The sequence below is a fragment of the Sipha flava genome, unplaced genomic scaffold (genome assembly GCF_003268045.1).
Source record: "Sipha flava isolate LNK unplaced genomic scaffold, YSA_version1 41_pilon_pilon, whole genome shotgun sequence".
Classification (NCBI taxonomy): Eukaryota; Metazoa; Arthropoda; class Insecta; order Hemiptera; family Aphididae; genus Sipha; species Sipha flava.
Genome location: NW_020273144.1, coordinates 30,932 through 47,125, shown reverse-complemented (window position 1 = coordinate 47,125; position 16,194 = coordinate 30,932). Strand labels below are relative to the sequence as shown.

At 38.3% G+C, this 16,194-nt stretch overlaps 2 protein-coding genes across 4 annotated transcripts in view; one reads left to right on the top strand and one right to left on the bottom strand.

Moving 5' to 3' along the window:
- The window catches only part of LOC112688950 (irregular chiasm C-roughest protein-like), a 136,403-nt gene extending 124,995 nt beyond the window's left edge, over positions 1-11,408 (top strand). The window contains exon 11 of the mRNA XM_025562396.1: positions 9,960-11,408. Coding sequence (XP_025418181.1) covers positions 9,960-10,376 — 417 coding nt within the window. The 3' untranslated portion in view covers positions 10,377-11,408. The remainder of the gene's footprint in view (positions 1-9,959) is intronic.
- Positions 11,409-11,563: 155 nt separating this feature from the next.
- LOC112688951 overlaps positions 11,564-16,194 on the bottom strand; it is a gene marked incomplete at its 5' end in the record, with an annotated part of 22,782 nt that continues 18,151 nt past the window's right edge. For 2 of the 3 annotated variants that reach the window (XR_003149092.1, XM_025562397.1), the window contains 1 exon segment: positions 11,564-11,787. 3 annotated transcript variants of the gene reach the window in all.

Below are 16,194 nucleotides of genomic sequence, written 5' to 3'. Positions count from 1 at the left end.
TGATTTGTTGTCGATTACACCCCCCTCCCCCGCGCACGCAACTCACCACTAAACTCGCAGCCCAACCGCGCGCACCATCGTGCAATTAATACGTTTTGCACATAACGCACAACTCTTTGATAGATCTATTTAACTTGTCGACAAAAAAAACGCGTTTGGTTTTAAATGCTCGTTTAAACAATTACAACCCGCGATTAAGAGGTAGGGATATCGCGGTGGTAAGGAAAAAATCAAAAGTTTATACTCTCGGGCGCACGTCGTTTATTGTTTTCAAAGGGCACGTTTTCACGCGTATTACGTTCCTTGACATTTGCGAAATGTTTAAAGTTAGCCGATACACGTACGCGTCTCTAACCGACATAGATAAATATGGACAGTGATATGTTTTCAAATCAATACGTTTATATATATATATGTTACGGGCAAAGTGGAAAATTCGGACAATGTATACAATGCCCGGGAATTGTATACAATGTCCGAGGTATATTGGGCAATGTAAATTGTGAAGTATTTATACAAAATAATCTGCATAATATATTATATATCTCATATAATTTTGGTACGTACAGTTTTACTTTAGTTGTAGTATACTGTCACTCAGTTTATATTATGTAGTGCTTAAACAAACATTTATTTATTTTCTACATTTTATTTAAAATGGAAAAATTCACATTTTTTTTATTTAACACAATATTCAATTTCGCATTAAATTTTTCCGTTTTAAATAAAATGTAGAAACTAAATAAATGTTTGTTTAAGCACTGCACAATATAAACTGAGTGACAGTAAACTACAACTAAAGTAAAACTGTACGTACCAAAATTATATGAGATAAGATATTTATCGGTTTCGTTATCGGGATATATTGTGCATTCACAAAATGTCATTAGTGTTTAACCAAAAGATAGATGTAACGTATAACTAATTATACTTTATAAGAAAAAAAAATAATATTAATATATTATATTATGTTATATTGATGATTATTAATTATGTATAATAATGTAATATTAATAATTTTCAATAAAAACATAATATATTATGCAGATTATTTTGTATAAATACTTCACAATTTACATTGCCCAATATACCTCGGACATTGTATACAATGCCCGGTCACTGTATACAATTCCCAGGCATTGTATACATTTTCCGAATTTTCCACTTTGCCCGAACCATATGTATTCGACCGCAGTATCGATTCCGACGTTTTTCAATGGAAAACGTTATGTACTGTTTTATTATACCACGACCGTATTATAAAGCGAGAAAACCCGTTCGTTTTCAGTGGGAGTGAATAATATCTTCAGGCGGTCATAGTACATATAAATAATCCATTAGTGTAATTGAAAGAATAAACGTCTTGGACAAGTCTCGATTTTCGAACCTGAATTCAACTTTCGTTCCAACCGAGTAGGTACACAGTACTCATACACACGCACTGTATATATATATATATATATATATATATTATATGTTTGCTCGTACGCTATACATAGCGGTAGGAAATGGGTCTTACACCACCCTTCTTGTGCAGTATGCTGCCCGTATGTGCACGGAGTTTCTAGAAAGTTTGGAAACGTATACACTAACTGTATAAAAATAAATATAAAACGTTTCCAGTAAGATGTGTATATACATCATAACATGGTTGATTTGTATATTCATTTACGTAAATTCGATGTACTTATTTAAACTTACTTTTTTCTTTCGGTTTTTGTTGGCAAAAAAAAACTAATTCATATCAGTAATCGAATTTTGTTTTTTGAATCCACCGTTTCGATGAAGTTATATTTCAAGTAAATTAATTGAAAACTTTTCTGGTAGATCGGTGGTGGTATATAGATACATATATCGAAGGGAAAATGTTCAGTGGTCTTTGAGACGACAAATTCACGTATTACATAGTTTACCGAAGTAAAGGAGCGGAACGTGGTGTATATTTTTATAACATTCAATCACATGCGGTGACGCGTATACAGCGACGCAGGAAGACATCTCTGGCAAACTTAGAAGAAAACGCTTTTTAACTAAATAAAAATTTAATGTGATAATAATTTTTTTTTCAGTCATTAACTTAATTCATTTTTATTTAAGAATACCATTTATATATATATGAGATATTAGTACAGTGTTGATTTCAAACTTTAAGAATTTGATTTTTTCGCTTTAATTTTTTATTTATCGATAATTTGTTCATATAAAATTTCCTATAAGAATTTCTTTGAGCAATTTTCTAAATTGCATTATTACATTCACACGTAGTTTGTACAATTAGACAAAATCTATATATTTTGAAAAGTATAATGGAAAACTTCGTTTTGAAAGTAGAATAAAAATACGACTTTTGCACAATTTTGCACCCCTTTGCAATTCGCGTCTCTGGCGTAGGCACAGTTCGCCAAATCCTTGCTATGCTACTGCGTATATAATATAAATCGTATAAGGAAATTAAAGTTCGTCTATTAGTAATAAGTCGATTGACATCTCTCGGTTTGATGTTTCAATTAACCGTCAGCTGATCTATAACATTTTTACTGGTACAACATATTACACAAATATCTTAATATAAGGACTATATTATAGTCCTATTCCTAGATCCGTCACGGAATAAAACGTGAACATTCCGCTTCATTATTAACGCCGGCCAGTTTCTACTTAATATACACCGTTCTAACAGAACGCGGCGAGTAAAATTATCAATCTTATAAAAATAGATTAGATTGTCCATCGTACGCGATGAACGCGGCCGGTGATAACGGATTTATTCGTTTGCACGGTTTGAAAATAAAATCGTATTGTTTTTAGTGACACGTTAACCTAACCTATTAGATATTATTGTAAATGGAGTTCATTTCAGGGGTTGACTTGGGAACAAAATGTATACTCCCGAAAAATTGTATTTATTTATTAATTATTTACTCCTATCGCATAACACATACCTCCTCCGTAAATATACGATAAGCCCCCGGGGACAGGTGGTCCGAAATAAATAATGTATGAAGCTGATATTGTATTTGAGCATTTATGATTACCTAGTCGTTCTAGTATATGATCGATATGAAGTTTTATTTTTTCGTAACTGTGATATAGGTGATAGAATTCACCGAAAACAAGTGTATCCTCATAAATAATTGAATTTACAACTGTTTTATTTTTTTCTAATATTTTTTTATATTACAAATTTAATTTCACTGGACCATTTTAAAATATTAATAATTGTTTTTGTTAACCCAACGACATTTTCTGTTAATTTATTTTTATTTTTAACAAAACATTAGGACAGAAAATTAAAATAAAGTAGAAACATTAACGTGTACCGGCCATAGGCATGCGTAGATTTGTATTTCAGCGAGTGCATATAATACGTTTAAGCACTATCTTAACAAAACATGTAGGTAGTTATAGTTAATAAATTAAAATGTATACATATTTAATCGACATAACTTTAATTTTTTATTTTACATTGTCGTATATTAGTTCCAACACGCATTAACTGTAAATTCACGTAGGACATGATTGCGGCAGCCATTTCTGTAGCAGCCAATGGACGTGGCAAACACGGATTCGTTCGCGTTCGCGTAGGACACAACGTTAGTTATAGCCCTAACCCCTAAAAACGTGTACATATTCGCGTTAACGAGACCCAACGAGAATTTCGTGGTTTTGTGCGGAAAAGTTAGAAAATTACACGGGTACATGCACACCTCTACACACACCAACCAGGAGCGTGTGTTTGTTCAAAGGATTTTTGACGTTATCTCTATTGTTCGTGTACGACTAAAATTTGCACAAACGAGTGTTGTATGTTATATACACGCACGCCTAGAACGTAACGAGTGAGCTACATACACACACACACACACACACACACACACACACACACACAGTACGTACATACATATATTAAGCGAGATACTCGAGTTGGGTATTTAACCTATGAAATCTTTTCAACGGAAAGAATTAAAAAAAAAAGGATAATGGAGCCTACTGTTTATAATATGCGCGTATACAGTTCATACGGGTTAACACGATACATGCGAAAAAAGGGTCTATTGTTTTTTATGGTGTTTATATTTTACACATAATGTTCAGTTATGAATGCGTTTTTAATTTGTATTTTCTACCGAGGCAAGGAGTGCTATTTCCCTGCTTCCGCGAAGAAGCGCGACGCTATGTATGGGTCGTCTAAACACGTGATGTTTCGTATTGGTAGTGTGTCCTTTGAAACTCTAGGAAACGTCGGAATGTATTTCACTATACAGTTGTTCATGCATGTCTCCTAGGTTTATCCGTAAACGATATATTGTAAAAAAAAAAAAAATAAAAAAACTATTTTTTATACCGATTGAAATCGTCTGGAATCTGATATCGATAGTCTTTTAAAACCCTTTTAACATTTGCTTTTACTTTAGCAAACTGTATTTCTATACGTTTGCGTAATCGTCTTGATATGTCTATCACACGGCGAAAAACGAAACGTTCTAAAAATTACACGTATCATGAAACTTGATTTCCTAACCGACTGTGGCCGTTCGAATGCTACAACCCCCTTCTCACCATACAGGATCGATTTTAAAAGTTATCCGAAGTAATTATACATCTGTACACACACGCACATGTTCACGTGCTATTGGCACCAACGCGGGCACCACGAGAACCAACCCTAGCAACGTGTGCCAGCAGGTATTATTTGTTGAAATGCGTTCCGATATCTGCGTCGGGACGAGTGATCAACACGGCCGTGCATTTTTAACGCGAACGATTACAGGCTGTCGAACGCTTCGAACCCATGACCCGCAAAAGGAATGTGGGAAAAAAATCGGTAATCATTTCTACGTTGCGCGCGAATCAGTCGCTCCCATTTTTCGTATTCCGACACATTTTCCCATCAGGGGATCGTTCCACGCCGGTTGTGTTTGGGATAAGTAGTTTTTTATCTAGATAAAAAAAAGATAATTTTTTTTTTAATACCTATTTTAAAGCAGGGGTGTCATTTAAATATTTGCTAGGATAGGGCATAACCGTTAGGTCGACGAGTCACCAACACACAACATAACAATGAATTTAGGTATACTCTATATTTGATCACCGAGTTCCGGGCCTCTAACGAAAAGATTAATAATAAATAATACCTAATATATAATGTTATTATGAACATGCAATTTCTTACTAATAAGATGATTTAACAATTCGAATTCAATGTATTAATTATCAAAAAAGTGAATTTTTAATAAAAATATGGAATTCTTTTTATTGCACAAAAACGAATTTATCTAGATAAGTCTGAACACTGCCCGCCGGTGCACGAAATGTCGATTGCAACCTAACCGTGTTACCGACCGCCTGGACAGTTTTAACGCGCGCCAGGAGACGGACACAATTAACGACGCACGTTGATCACGGCCCGCCGGCAGTCCGATCCAGACGACATTGGACGTGCATCCGTTCCCGGTCGGGTTATTATTTCTATCGTTCCCCGCGCCCTGCAAACCGTTAATCGACCGATCGGCACGCGTCGCGCACACGCACCTCTCCCCCGTCCCATATAGAGCTGCCGTCGCGTTCCGGTCGCGCCACGATCGCCCCCGTCCGGCCGCAACCCTTTCACTGAAAGCGCGACGCTCTCCCCCCTCTCCGATCGTCGTTCTCGCGGGCCGCGCGTTCGCGATAACGCCGTAAGCTTTCGAACCCCGTCCGAGGTGACAGCTGTGGCTGCCGGAAAGTTCCCTTCGCGCGGTTCGCGTGGGGGAAGCGCAGGGCCGGACGTAAAAGTTTCGGAACGGAAACCGCGCGGTAACGTACGTGCGGCGTGTCACGCGCGATTCGAATTCCATCGTTGAGGGGAGATGGGGGACGGGGACGGAATCCTACGACGAGAAGATAAAGAACGCGATATTACCTGGCGGGGCTTCTTCGCACGCTATTGGCGCTGTTGCCGTTGTTTTACTTTTTTTTTTTTTTTCAACTTTTCGCGGCCCGGAACCGCGTGCACCGCGCAGCACTCGGTCGCGCGTTTTCGTTTTCTCTCCTAAGTGCACGACAGGCACGACGACGGACGTTTCAAATGACATTAAGACGCGTCGACATAAATCAAGGCTGAAACGTATAGTACAAAGCATACGTATTCGTATACGTTTTAAACCTAATAAAAATTAAATCCTCGATGACTAAAAATACGTTTATGATTCGTACCGACGGTGAAAAAAGGAAACGTATACAAATCAAAGTATTTAATGTTAATATTTTAGTTTAAATAATTATACACGGGTTATTGGTTTTTTTTTTTTTTTTTTATTAAAGAATAGAGAAGTATCCAATGACATATAAAAATACTTTTATATTATATGTAGACTAGCTGACCCAAGAAATGTTGTTTCGCCATATATTTCTAGTACTTCTTGTATATGTTGTCTAGAATAAAAAAATGACTAACTTATTGTAAGTATGTTGGGATGGTATCTATCATTAAAAGAAGAACAGAGCCCTGAGGTCGATGACGATGATTTTTATTTTATACGTTTACAAGTATTCCATATTATTTGCTTAGCAACATATAAATTTTACTTTGTAGAATGAATATAATAATATATTATATTCTACGTTTGTAGCGATATCTTATTATTTTCTGTTTAAATGGGATTCGAAATAATGAGGAAAGAAAATTGCAAACAAATATTTATTTTTAAAGTTTATAGGTGCGATAAAAGACACGCGCGTTCTGTCTATTCGTCGTTCAGTTGTCATCATACTTTTGACCGATTTATTTTTCCTCTCCGCGATCTTAACGCAGTTTTCGAAAAATTCACATTTGTTAGCCGCATTTTTCCTGGTTTCGCTAGTTTTACCACGGGTTTTCGGAAAAAGGTGCAGCACGTGTCCCGGATCGAATATTATTGTTTTGCCCTGAAATTTCAAATAACTACCACGCCATTGGCTGCAGAAAACATCTCGCTTGATCAAGGCGTCACCGCGTGGTAACACACGAAATCCTCGTTAGAAAGTCCTCGATCGATGGACGCCAGCGCACGTCCCGCACAATACGACGACGGTTAAATACGAGAAAATAATGGTGATGGAACTGGCGCGGAAATAATAACGATCCGAGAACGGGAAACGCAAAAGACATTACACTATATTATACCGGTCGATATCCTTTTACGAAACGTAAACCAACTTAACCAATTAAGGTCGCGCTGCAAAAGAGGAATATCCGTAGTATATACATACGTACTACGAATATCGCGACATGGTCGACGAGCAACGGACGCGCACACGTTGTGTACATAATATGTACATACATAAAAATGATTTATGCATCGTTTCGCAGTCGAAGCGACGGAAATATTAACCAAACACGATCGGACGAAATGTCAAAAGACGATGTTATGATTTTAAAATTAAAATTTTCCATTAATGATGTAATTATTAATCTATTGTACCGACCAGGAGCGTAGCCAAAGGGAGTGTTACAGGTGTAGTAACACCCCTCTTTAACCGTGTTATATCTAAGTCTTATAAAGGTAAAAATTCATCATAAACTTTGATGAAAACATTTTTATCATAACGAAATATATACATAAAAATAATTTAAAGCCGGGATCCAACTTCCCATTATACCGTTTTGTCTAATAAAATAAAGCCGTAGTTTTATGTCGTATCATGCGCGATGTAAAATAGGTACATATGGCAAAAATGTACATTTGAAATGTTAATAAAATATTTAAATACTTTCTCATAAAGTAGAACATTACATACGAATATATATTCATGTATAATGTACTAATTTGTTTGGTATGCTTGTACAATAAAGTATACGTCACAAAATTATTTTGTTGCGTATAATTTTGAAAATAACACCCCCCCTTTTAATATATCTAGCTACGCGCCTGGTACCGGCGGTAGAGTAAGCAGCATCGAGATTTATTGCGTTTGGTCCGGGATCCGATTTCGGAAATTAATCGACCGGAAGCTGTTGTATGCGAAAACATCGAGACCCGTATGTAGGTCTGTGGTGCGACATTTTTAGTCGCAACATTTTCATTATTGTACTATAATGTAGCTCATCGACAACATGGTATAATTTATAATAATAGTAACTTGATTTTTGATTTTAATACATTTTCTTTTACGTCATTTCTATCGGTGCTTATTTCAGACATTCCACCATATGCCATGGAAAATCATTGTTAGTAAAAAAAAAAAAAACAGTATAATAAATTTAATTAACGGAATTCGCTGCTGCTTTTGACGTGCGCACAAAATGTGCACTACTTCAGTAACTTTATCCAGTTCTGAAGGTTCTTCTTTACTAATTTTCGTACGGGATTACAATGTTTTTTGTCCCGTTCGGTTTTTTTCATTTATTCACTATTCTATTCGTGGTACTGAAAGAACCCTCTGCTTTGGCTGTTGAAAGTGGGAATTACGCATTAAGTTTTTCTCGTTTCCATATCACATGCAGCCTAAATGTTGTTTTCGCCGTGAAGATACTAGAGGAAAGAGTGGATAATACTCCTCTCGAATTTTCCTTCCCCCTCCCCCCAGAAATAATCACCAATTCCTACGATTTATACCCGACCGTTAATGTTCGACTACCGGGACTTAATCGCGTTTCCGCGCGTACTCTGTTACTCGCAAAAGATTAGATTTCCGTTTTATTCGTGGTATCTCCGTACGTGGTTTCACATATTTTAACGCTAGTGGATTAACGCGTGGTGCCCGATTCGTGCGACACCGCGCGACAGCAGTCCCGCACATAAACCGCCATTCTACTCGCGAACAAAAATTCAACTAACCTTTTTCGTTCATAGTTCGATTTAGCTCTAATAACTATCGATTTTCAAAACGCATCTCGTACATGTGACCGTAACAGCTATGGACATCATGATGGTTTCTAAATTCGAGCGTACAAATATGCTGTGTCCCTCGTAGCGTTACTCGTTTGCACATACTGTATTCAGCTCCCCCGCGATAGCAGCCCGTCAAGCAACTATAAGCCTATCGCTGTAAGTTAGAACACTAACATGCACCACGGTAACACTATAACCGTCCTCCATTATTTTTTCCGACCTCCTCCGCCGAACCACCATTGACCCTTTGACCCGGCACGCGGTCTGGTCATCATCCCGAATCTCACGCGGGTACATTTAACTTGCGCCTACTCAGCCTTCAGCGATCGTGTACCTCCTCCTCGGCAGTTCGCTTCTGTCGTACAACGTCGTTGCGCGGCGGTAAGACAATTTTGTATTCCAACTAGCGTATGAAAATTTTATGAAATACAAGATTGTGAAATATTTCAGTATTATACAAAAAAATCGTTTTTCTTTTATACAAGTTTAATTTTTATGTATATTGCACATTTTTTAAGTAGAACAAATTAATAAGATCTATTAGTGATCGTTTTCATCGATATTACACATTTATAGTATTTACAATTTTTAAAGGAACAAAAAAAAATTAAATAAGAATATAGTTTAGTTAAGATATTTAGAATGTAGGTACCTGTAGTCTACATGTAATTAATGTATTAAATAATTAGGTATATAGTATAATTAGTATGATGATTTATAAAAAAAATTATACCTAAAATAAAAAATTCTATACAAATTTTATACGACATACTTATCAGTTGAACGAGTCGTATCTTTAATGTTTTTAAGGTATTTACAACAATCTAAAATGTGGTTTAGTTGACGAGTTACATTTTTTACTGTTGTCCAATCGCAGTAAATCGATGATAAACTGAATACCGGGGAATCAAACCAAGTTTCGTAGTAAACGTTATAATAGCCCTACATTATCTTTTCAAACAAATAAATACACAACAACAGTAATTAAAAATAAATTCATTGTTTCACGTTTTTGTGAAATATTTCAAACTTTAAACACTGATCACGACCACCACCACCACCACCACAACCGAGTATCGCATCATAATTATTTGGTTTCGATTTCAGGACCGGCCGACCAGCAGCAACGGTTATATAACCGCGGACCGGTTGTACGATCTCAACCCGATGCCATCGCTGACGATGATCACGTCGTCGGCGTCGACGCACTCGCTGAAGCCGTCGTCAGACCCGTCGGCCATCATCGGTCCGGCCGCCAGGAACGGCGGCGACCCGGCCACGTTGCTCCAGTACTCGGCCACGTACGGCAACCCGTACCTGCGGTCCAACCCGGCGCAGTGGCACCAGCAGCAGCAGCAACAGCAGCCCTTGCAGAAGTACGACGTGTACGGGCGCCCGGAGCCGCCGCCCTACAGTGCGGTCAAGAACAAGCGGAAGACCGTGGCCGCGGCTGCGCCCCCGCCCGTCGGACCCAACTATCACATAGCCATGGCCAAGCGGCAGGCGCTGGCCACGCACGTGTAATGGCCGCCGCCTGAACACGGCCCTCCGCTCCCTCCCCACCGGGGAACAAAGGCTGATATAATATTTGTAGTGTTTTATCGATACGCTATTTGGACAACCGTAGTAAACACATACAATAGGCATAGTAGTACCCATAAAGCATCGTAACAGGATACAACAGACCGTTTTTTTTTTTAACGTTCGCATAGATACCGGAGTAGTTCGACATATGCGCGTGCCACGTGTAAAATAACGTGTGATCATTTCGAAACGAATTTTACATACTCTCATATCGTGCACACTTCTACAAGTCAAAAGTTTAACCCTTTTCACGGATTACCGAACTGGACAGGTATACTACTTAACGGATGTTCGTTAAAAGGGGGAAATAATATGCCAATCTTTCGCAAAACTTTCGCACGGTAAAATCGTACGGAAAACAAAACTCATTTCAAATATCATACACACAGAAAAACAGTAGAGCAAAAAACAAAAATATAGAAGCCTTTAACGATGTAAATAATGTAAAATAATACACGTATATTATGATATGATATACGTCTTGAAGACTGCAGCAGTGCTTTCAGATCGATCTGTTTTCGGTTACGACGAATAAACATACGCGTGTAACCCCTCTCACGGGTAACCGACGTAGTGTTTCGTATCATAAACACGTTCCGTTTATTCTCTTACGGAATTCCCTCCTCGTCCCGTATTCGCACAGGTATTTTTGAAGGCTGAGAGAATCCTTTGTCGGAAATATTAGTTGCAAAACCAGACGCGAGAAAATGCAGTTGATACATAGGTGTGATGTGCGGATACGGCCAGCCCTATCCTCCCGTCTGTAGGCGAAATCGTGTCGAACCCCCGACATACTGCATTGTATTGTATTTTTATTTTTTATTATTCATTTAGTTCTTAGTCGAATGGGAATGCGATTAGCGTATCTTTCCGTTTCTTTTTGTACATAAATATCGCCGACGAAAACGCGTTGGACACTATTATTAGTCCTCCGAGAATATTATTTTGTTTTTAGTCCTTATTATTGTTCTAGAAAATTATATTGCGGTTAAATTTTAAAATCGAACGAATTTTTATTACAGCGCAGAAAGATATTTTATTGATAGATATAAAAAAAAAAAAAAAAAAATACTTTATCTTCTGTGATAATTGTTATTAGCCGATCTGCGCTATGTCGACAGGTATTGAACTGCATTTTTTTTTTTTTGAAATTTTTTCTCCCGCACCAATCGTTTGTTACCGTTATGAAACACGTAAAAACGTCTCGCACGAAGACGATAACCGATTGCTTAAGTTCGGACTTCGTGCTAATCGAATATTCCAAAGTCCCGATCCGGTTAGGTCAGGCGGACTTCGGCCGGAACACCGTGTTCGACTCTTTGACTACGATTCGACTTTCGTCCGTGTTCAGCTAAAAAAAAAACAATAGTTATTGATTTCAAAAAAGATACAGGACGGTGTGGGGGGGAGAAAATTGAATAAAAAATGCAGCGATACCACTATCGGGTGTGCACCAACACGACGATGGGTGCCACCGAGTCAATTAAAAACCAAAACGCGACCGACCCACCCCGCCGTGCGCCGGGAACGAAACGTTATCGTACGATCGCGTTGACCTGCCCTGGATCGCGGTGGGCTGTTCTCGCACGCTTCTCCCGTAACCCGACCGCGTCGCGCCGCTCGTCTTGGCACGCTAACGCGCGTTCTCGGTCGGAAAAGCCCCCCCCCCCTAATCCGTACTACCGCCACAGGATCGCGCGCTCTAACGTGCCAACGCTTAGTGACGTTTTCCACCGCCTGTACGCGGCGAGTTTTTAAGTACAGCGTTTAAAAAAAAAAAAAAAAAAACGTTGTTTTCCGTTCGTATTTTTAAGTTTATATGTTCCAGACGTTTGTGTATCACTATAACGGTATTTTAAATTATCTTAACTCGTATTGTTATTATTATTATTATTATAAATATTATTAAGGTGTGCTGAAGAAGAAAAACAATTTTATGTGTTGTTATATACATATATATATATAAATTTATATACATATTTATATGTACGATTTATGCATTTCGACGTGTGTAGGCGTACATTATAATATTATGCGTTCTTTTTTTTTTCTTTTTGTTACTTTTATCGTTTTGTACAACTTAAACGTGTTAAGAAACATATATCGATGTGTACTCGTAATATCGTTTTCCGACGATGATAAACAAAATAATACGATATAGCGTGTAGAAACTTATTTAGATAAATGTGTACTTGGTGTTATATTCATTTTCTTTCTTTCTATTAGGTATTATTCTTGTTTTTCTCAAAAATATTATTACCTATATAATTATTATTATTATTATTATTATTATTATTATTAAATGTAAATATATATTGCGTACGGCGCGCGATGTATACCAAACTATTATTTTAACGTGTATATTATATTATATTACTGTGTATGCCATTGTCGCGCATGTAAACGTGTATGTGTGAATATATATATATATATATAAATATATATATATATAAAAATATATTATGGAAATAAAAATAAATTTCGTCGAAAAATTCGTTTTGATATTTCCACCGAATACACTCTGCGTACCTTTTGCCGAACCCCGTACGGGGTTGTGTATCAATCGTTTTCGTCCTCTTCTCACCCAGAATCCATATTTAACGAATCGATTGTATGTGAGATACACGTTTGAAATTTTTTTAATGTGCATCATCTCATAATGAAATCAAATTACACGTAGCCGTGAATACCGAATTGGGCTTTTTGCCGGGTGCATACTTAATGAAAAATCAAATAAAACACGAGCGTAACTCTCAAAACACAAACGGGTGTTAAAAAAAAACTACACAAAAGTCGATTCTAAGCGGACTCGGCATTAGATTAAAAAAAACCCAGAAATATTAATGATTCACCTGATTTAATATTACCAAACATTTTTTTCTTGTACATTTTAAGCCTGAATTAAAGGAAAAATTCTAAACGTCCCCCCCCCAGAAGTAAATCTAAATACGCCCCTGTTTGAGCCTAAGGCTATTCGATTATTTCGAATTAATCGATTAATCGTTATATAATCGAAATAATCGAATTTCTGATTAATCAATATATATATAATATTTATATTAATATTATATATATATAATGTTAGATTATCTGATTACATACTTAAATTTTAAATCTGTGCTAAATGCTAATATGATGTGCCGAGTTCAATGATATGTATTAAGGATAATATTATAAAAGTGGACATCTACATCAACATTTCATCCTGCAAATCTTGCTGAAAATTGTGTAGAAGTTAAGGAATCAATTTATCCGTTGTAAAAAAGTCGATTAATCGGTCATTAAAAAATATCAATCGATTAATCAGTCAATAAAAAAAAAAAAAACCGATTAATCGGTTATTCAGATATTAAAAAATTCGAATATTGATTAATCAGTCGTTAAAAAACCGAATTTTTGGTTTGAATATTAATCTTCGATTTCGATAGAAGTAATCGATTAAAACGTGAAATTAACAATCGAGCGGTAAAAAAAAAAATAATCGAACAGCCCTATTTGAGCCTCGCGCGCGTACCATGAACAACAAATCGAACACAGTACTGCCGCAGGTCTAGACACGTGCTCGTTAAAAAGTTTGAGACATCGTTGAAGTTACACGCCCGAAACGTGAACCGTGTTGGCGCGATCTGTGCCCGAGAATAACCGTTGAAGAACGCCCCTCCCTGGGTCGTGTCGTCCGCCTTTGGAACTCCGAGTTCGTCCCCAGATTTTATTTTCAAGAGGATCTTAATAGTTTTCACCAATAAACAGTGGACGACATCGAATGTTAATCGCCATCACCTAAAAAGCTGTTATTGCCAATATTGTATACGGTTATTCTTGGGCGAGCCCCTCAAAAATATAATATACGATAGTATCGTATACATGTAAATATGTCTGCGGTAAAAGCTACGTTTGGTCAATATTCATTGGGGTATAAATGTTCGTCCCGGGATCACACGTAAGGTTTACGTGAAAGTCCCGTTAACGTATATATACATATTTATATACATATTCTGACGTGCAAAGCGTTTTTACAATTTCGATCACAGCTAAATATTATTATTTTTTTCGTATTATTCATTGAACAGCGAAAAATTTGATTTTCCGTTTGTAATTATTTACAACATTTTCAATAACCTACGTACTCCGTTGGTCGACTTTGGGCAGACTTCCTTCGAGCGTTACACGTATTCCTCCTAATACATCGGACATCCTTAACTTGGACATTTTTGGGCGTCGGTTTCAGATCAAACTCGTCGTGTTAACTATGTTTATGGAGCCATGGAGTTGACATCTGCTCGTGTTCGCACGCCGACAAATGTCCTAGGACAGAATAGGTACTTTTGATCTGCAAGCGACGATCGAAACTCTGACAAACCAACAATAATTTCATTTCGATAAAGAAAAAGAAAAAAAGGGGGAATAGAAGAATAAACATTTGTGAGCTTACGACTAGGCAACGGAAAAGTAATAACGTGTAGCGTTGCGTACAGGTACCGTCGCTAAGTGCTGTAGTAACTCCATCGCCGGTACATAGTACGTTGGGCATTGTTGTGCGAAATTGTTCAAGCGAAACCTCTATTTTTCCACCCCCGGTCCCCGATGGTATTTTTAATGGCGTTTTGGGGTTTATGCACTCGACAATCCTTACTACACTCCTTGGCGAAATTCTAACGGTCTTTTCCCGAAATTCGGTAACGTTTCTAGCAAAACCCCACTGATGCGTACGTAAAATAGTGTGTACGGTCAAAAGTTGTTATTCGCTTGCTCCCGGTCAATCCGAAAGCTTTTCGATACCGTTGTCACGGCTGCGAACTCGATGTCTTCGCACGCCGAGACGGGTTTTATTCGGATCATTCGAAACTAGCGACGAGTCAACAATCTCGTCGCACCCGGGTCCGTTACACCTTTCCGATGACCACGAAATGCACAATTTTTATTATACTATTATTTTTTTTTTTCATAAACCGTCGGTTCTTACGCTTGGAACCGTTCGAATACAAAATGCATTTTTTTTTGGCATTCCCGCGTGCGGTTCTCCGGTAGCCAGTTCTCTACGGGTTAGGGTTACCGACCGTCAGTGGCAAATTCATCCGGTGACGATTACGCTCGTGTATCGGACAACTTTCGGCGCGCACCACTGGTAATGACGGCGACGGCGAAAGCGCTCCGGCGGAGCGTATTACGACCGTATGCACGTTTCGCTGTTTTACTCGCAGCAGGCGCGGCTTCAGAGGATTACTTGCGGTGGGGGGGAGGGAGCATTTTACGTACAAACCGATAATAGTCGTTTCCTCAGATTAGTGCTGAGACACAGAGTCCGACTACGTTCCTACATCATGATACACGCCTCATGTTGACGTCATGATACAGTTGTACAATACGGTTTTACGGTTTGCAATGACAAAAATGTATGAGAAAAATTTTTGAAAAGCCTGGGATGGGATGGCCTCAGTGCCCCACTCCCCCTTGGAGTGCGCCTTTCTCGCAACCCCCTTTGTTGTGTATCGCCCGTTCGCGGAGGAGTGATCGACCGCCGAGAAGCACAACGGGGTTGAAAACGCATTACGAAACCCACGAACGAGAGTTTGACGACGACGGTTCGGAAGCCTCCGCGGGTGCCCCGTCCGGTGCACCGTTGTTCGGTTGCTGCGCGTGCGAGAAAGATGATGCACGGCGGCGGAACTGCAGTCCTCGCGGCAGAGCGTGCAGGGCAGGGCAGTCGAAGGTCCGCGAAAATCTCCACCGGACCAGCCGAGAGCGCTGGGGGGGGGGG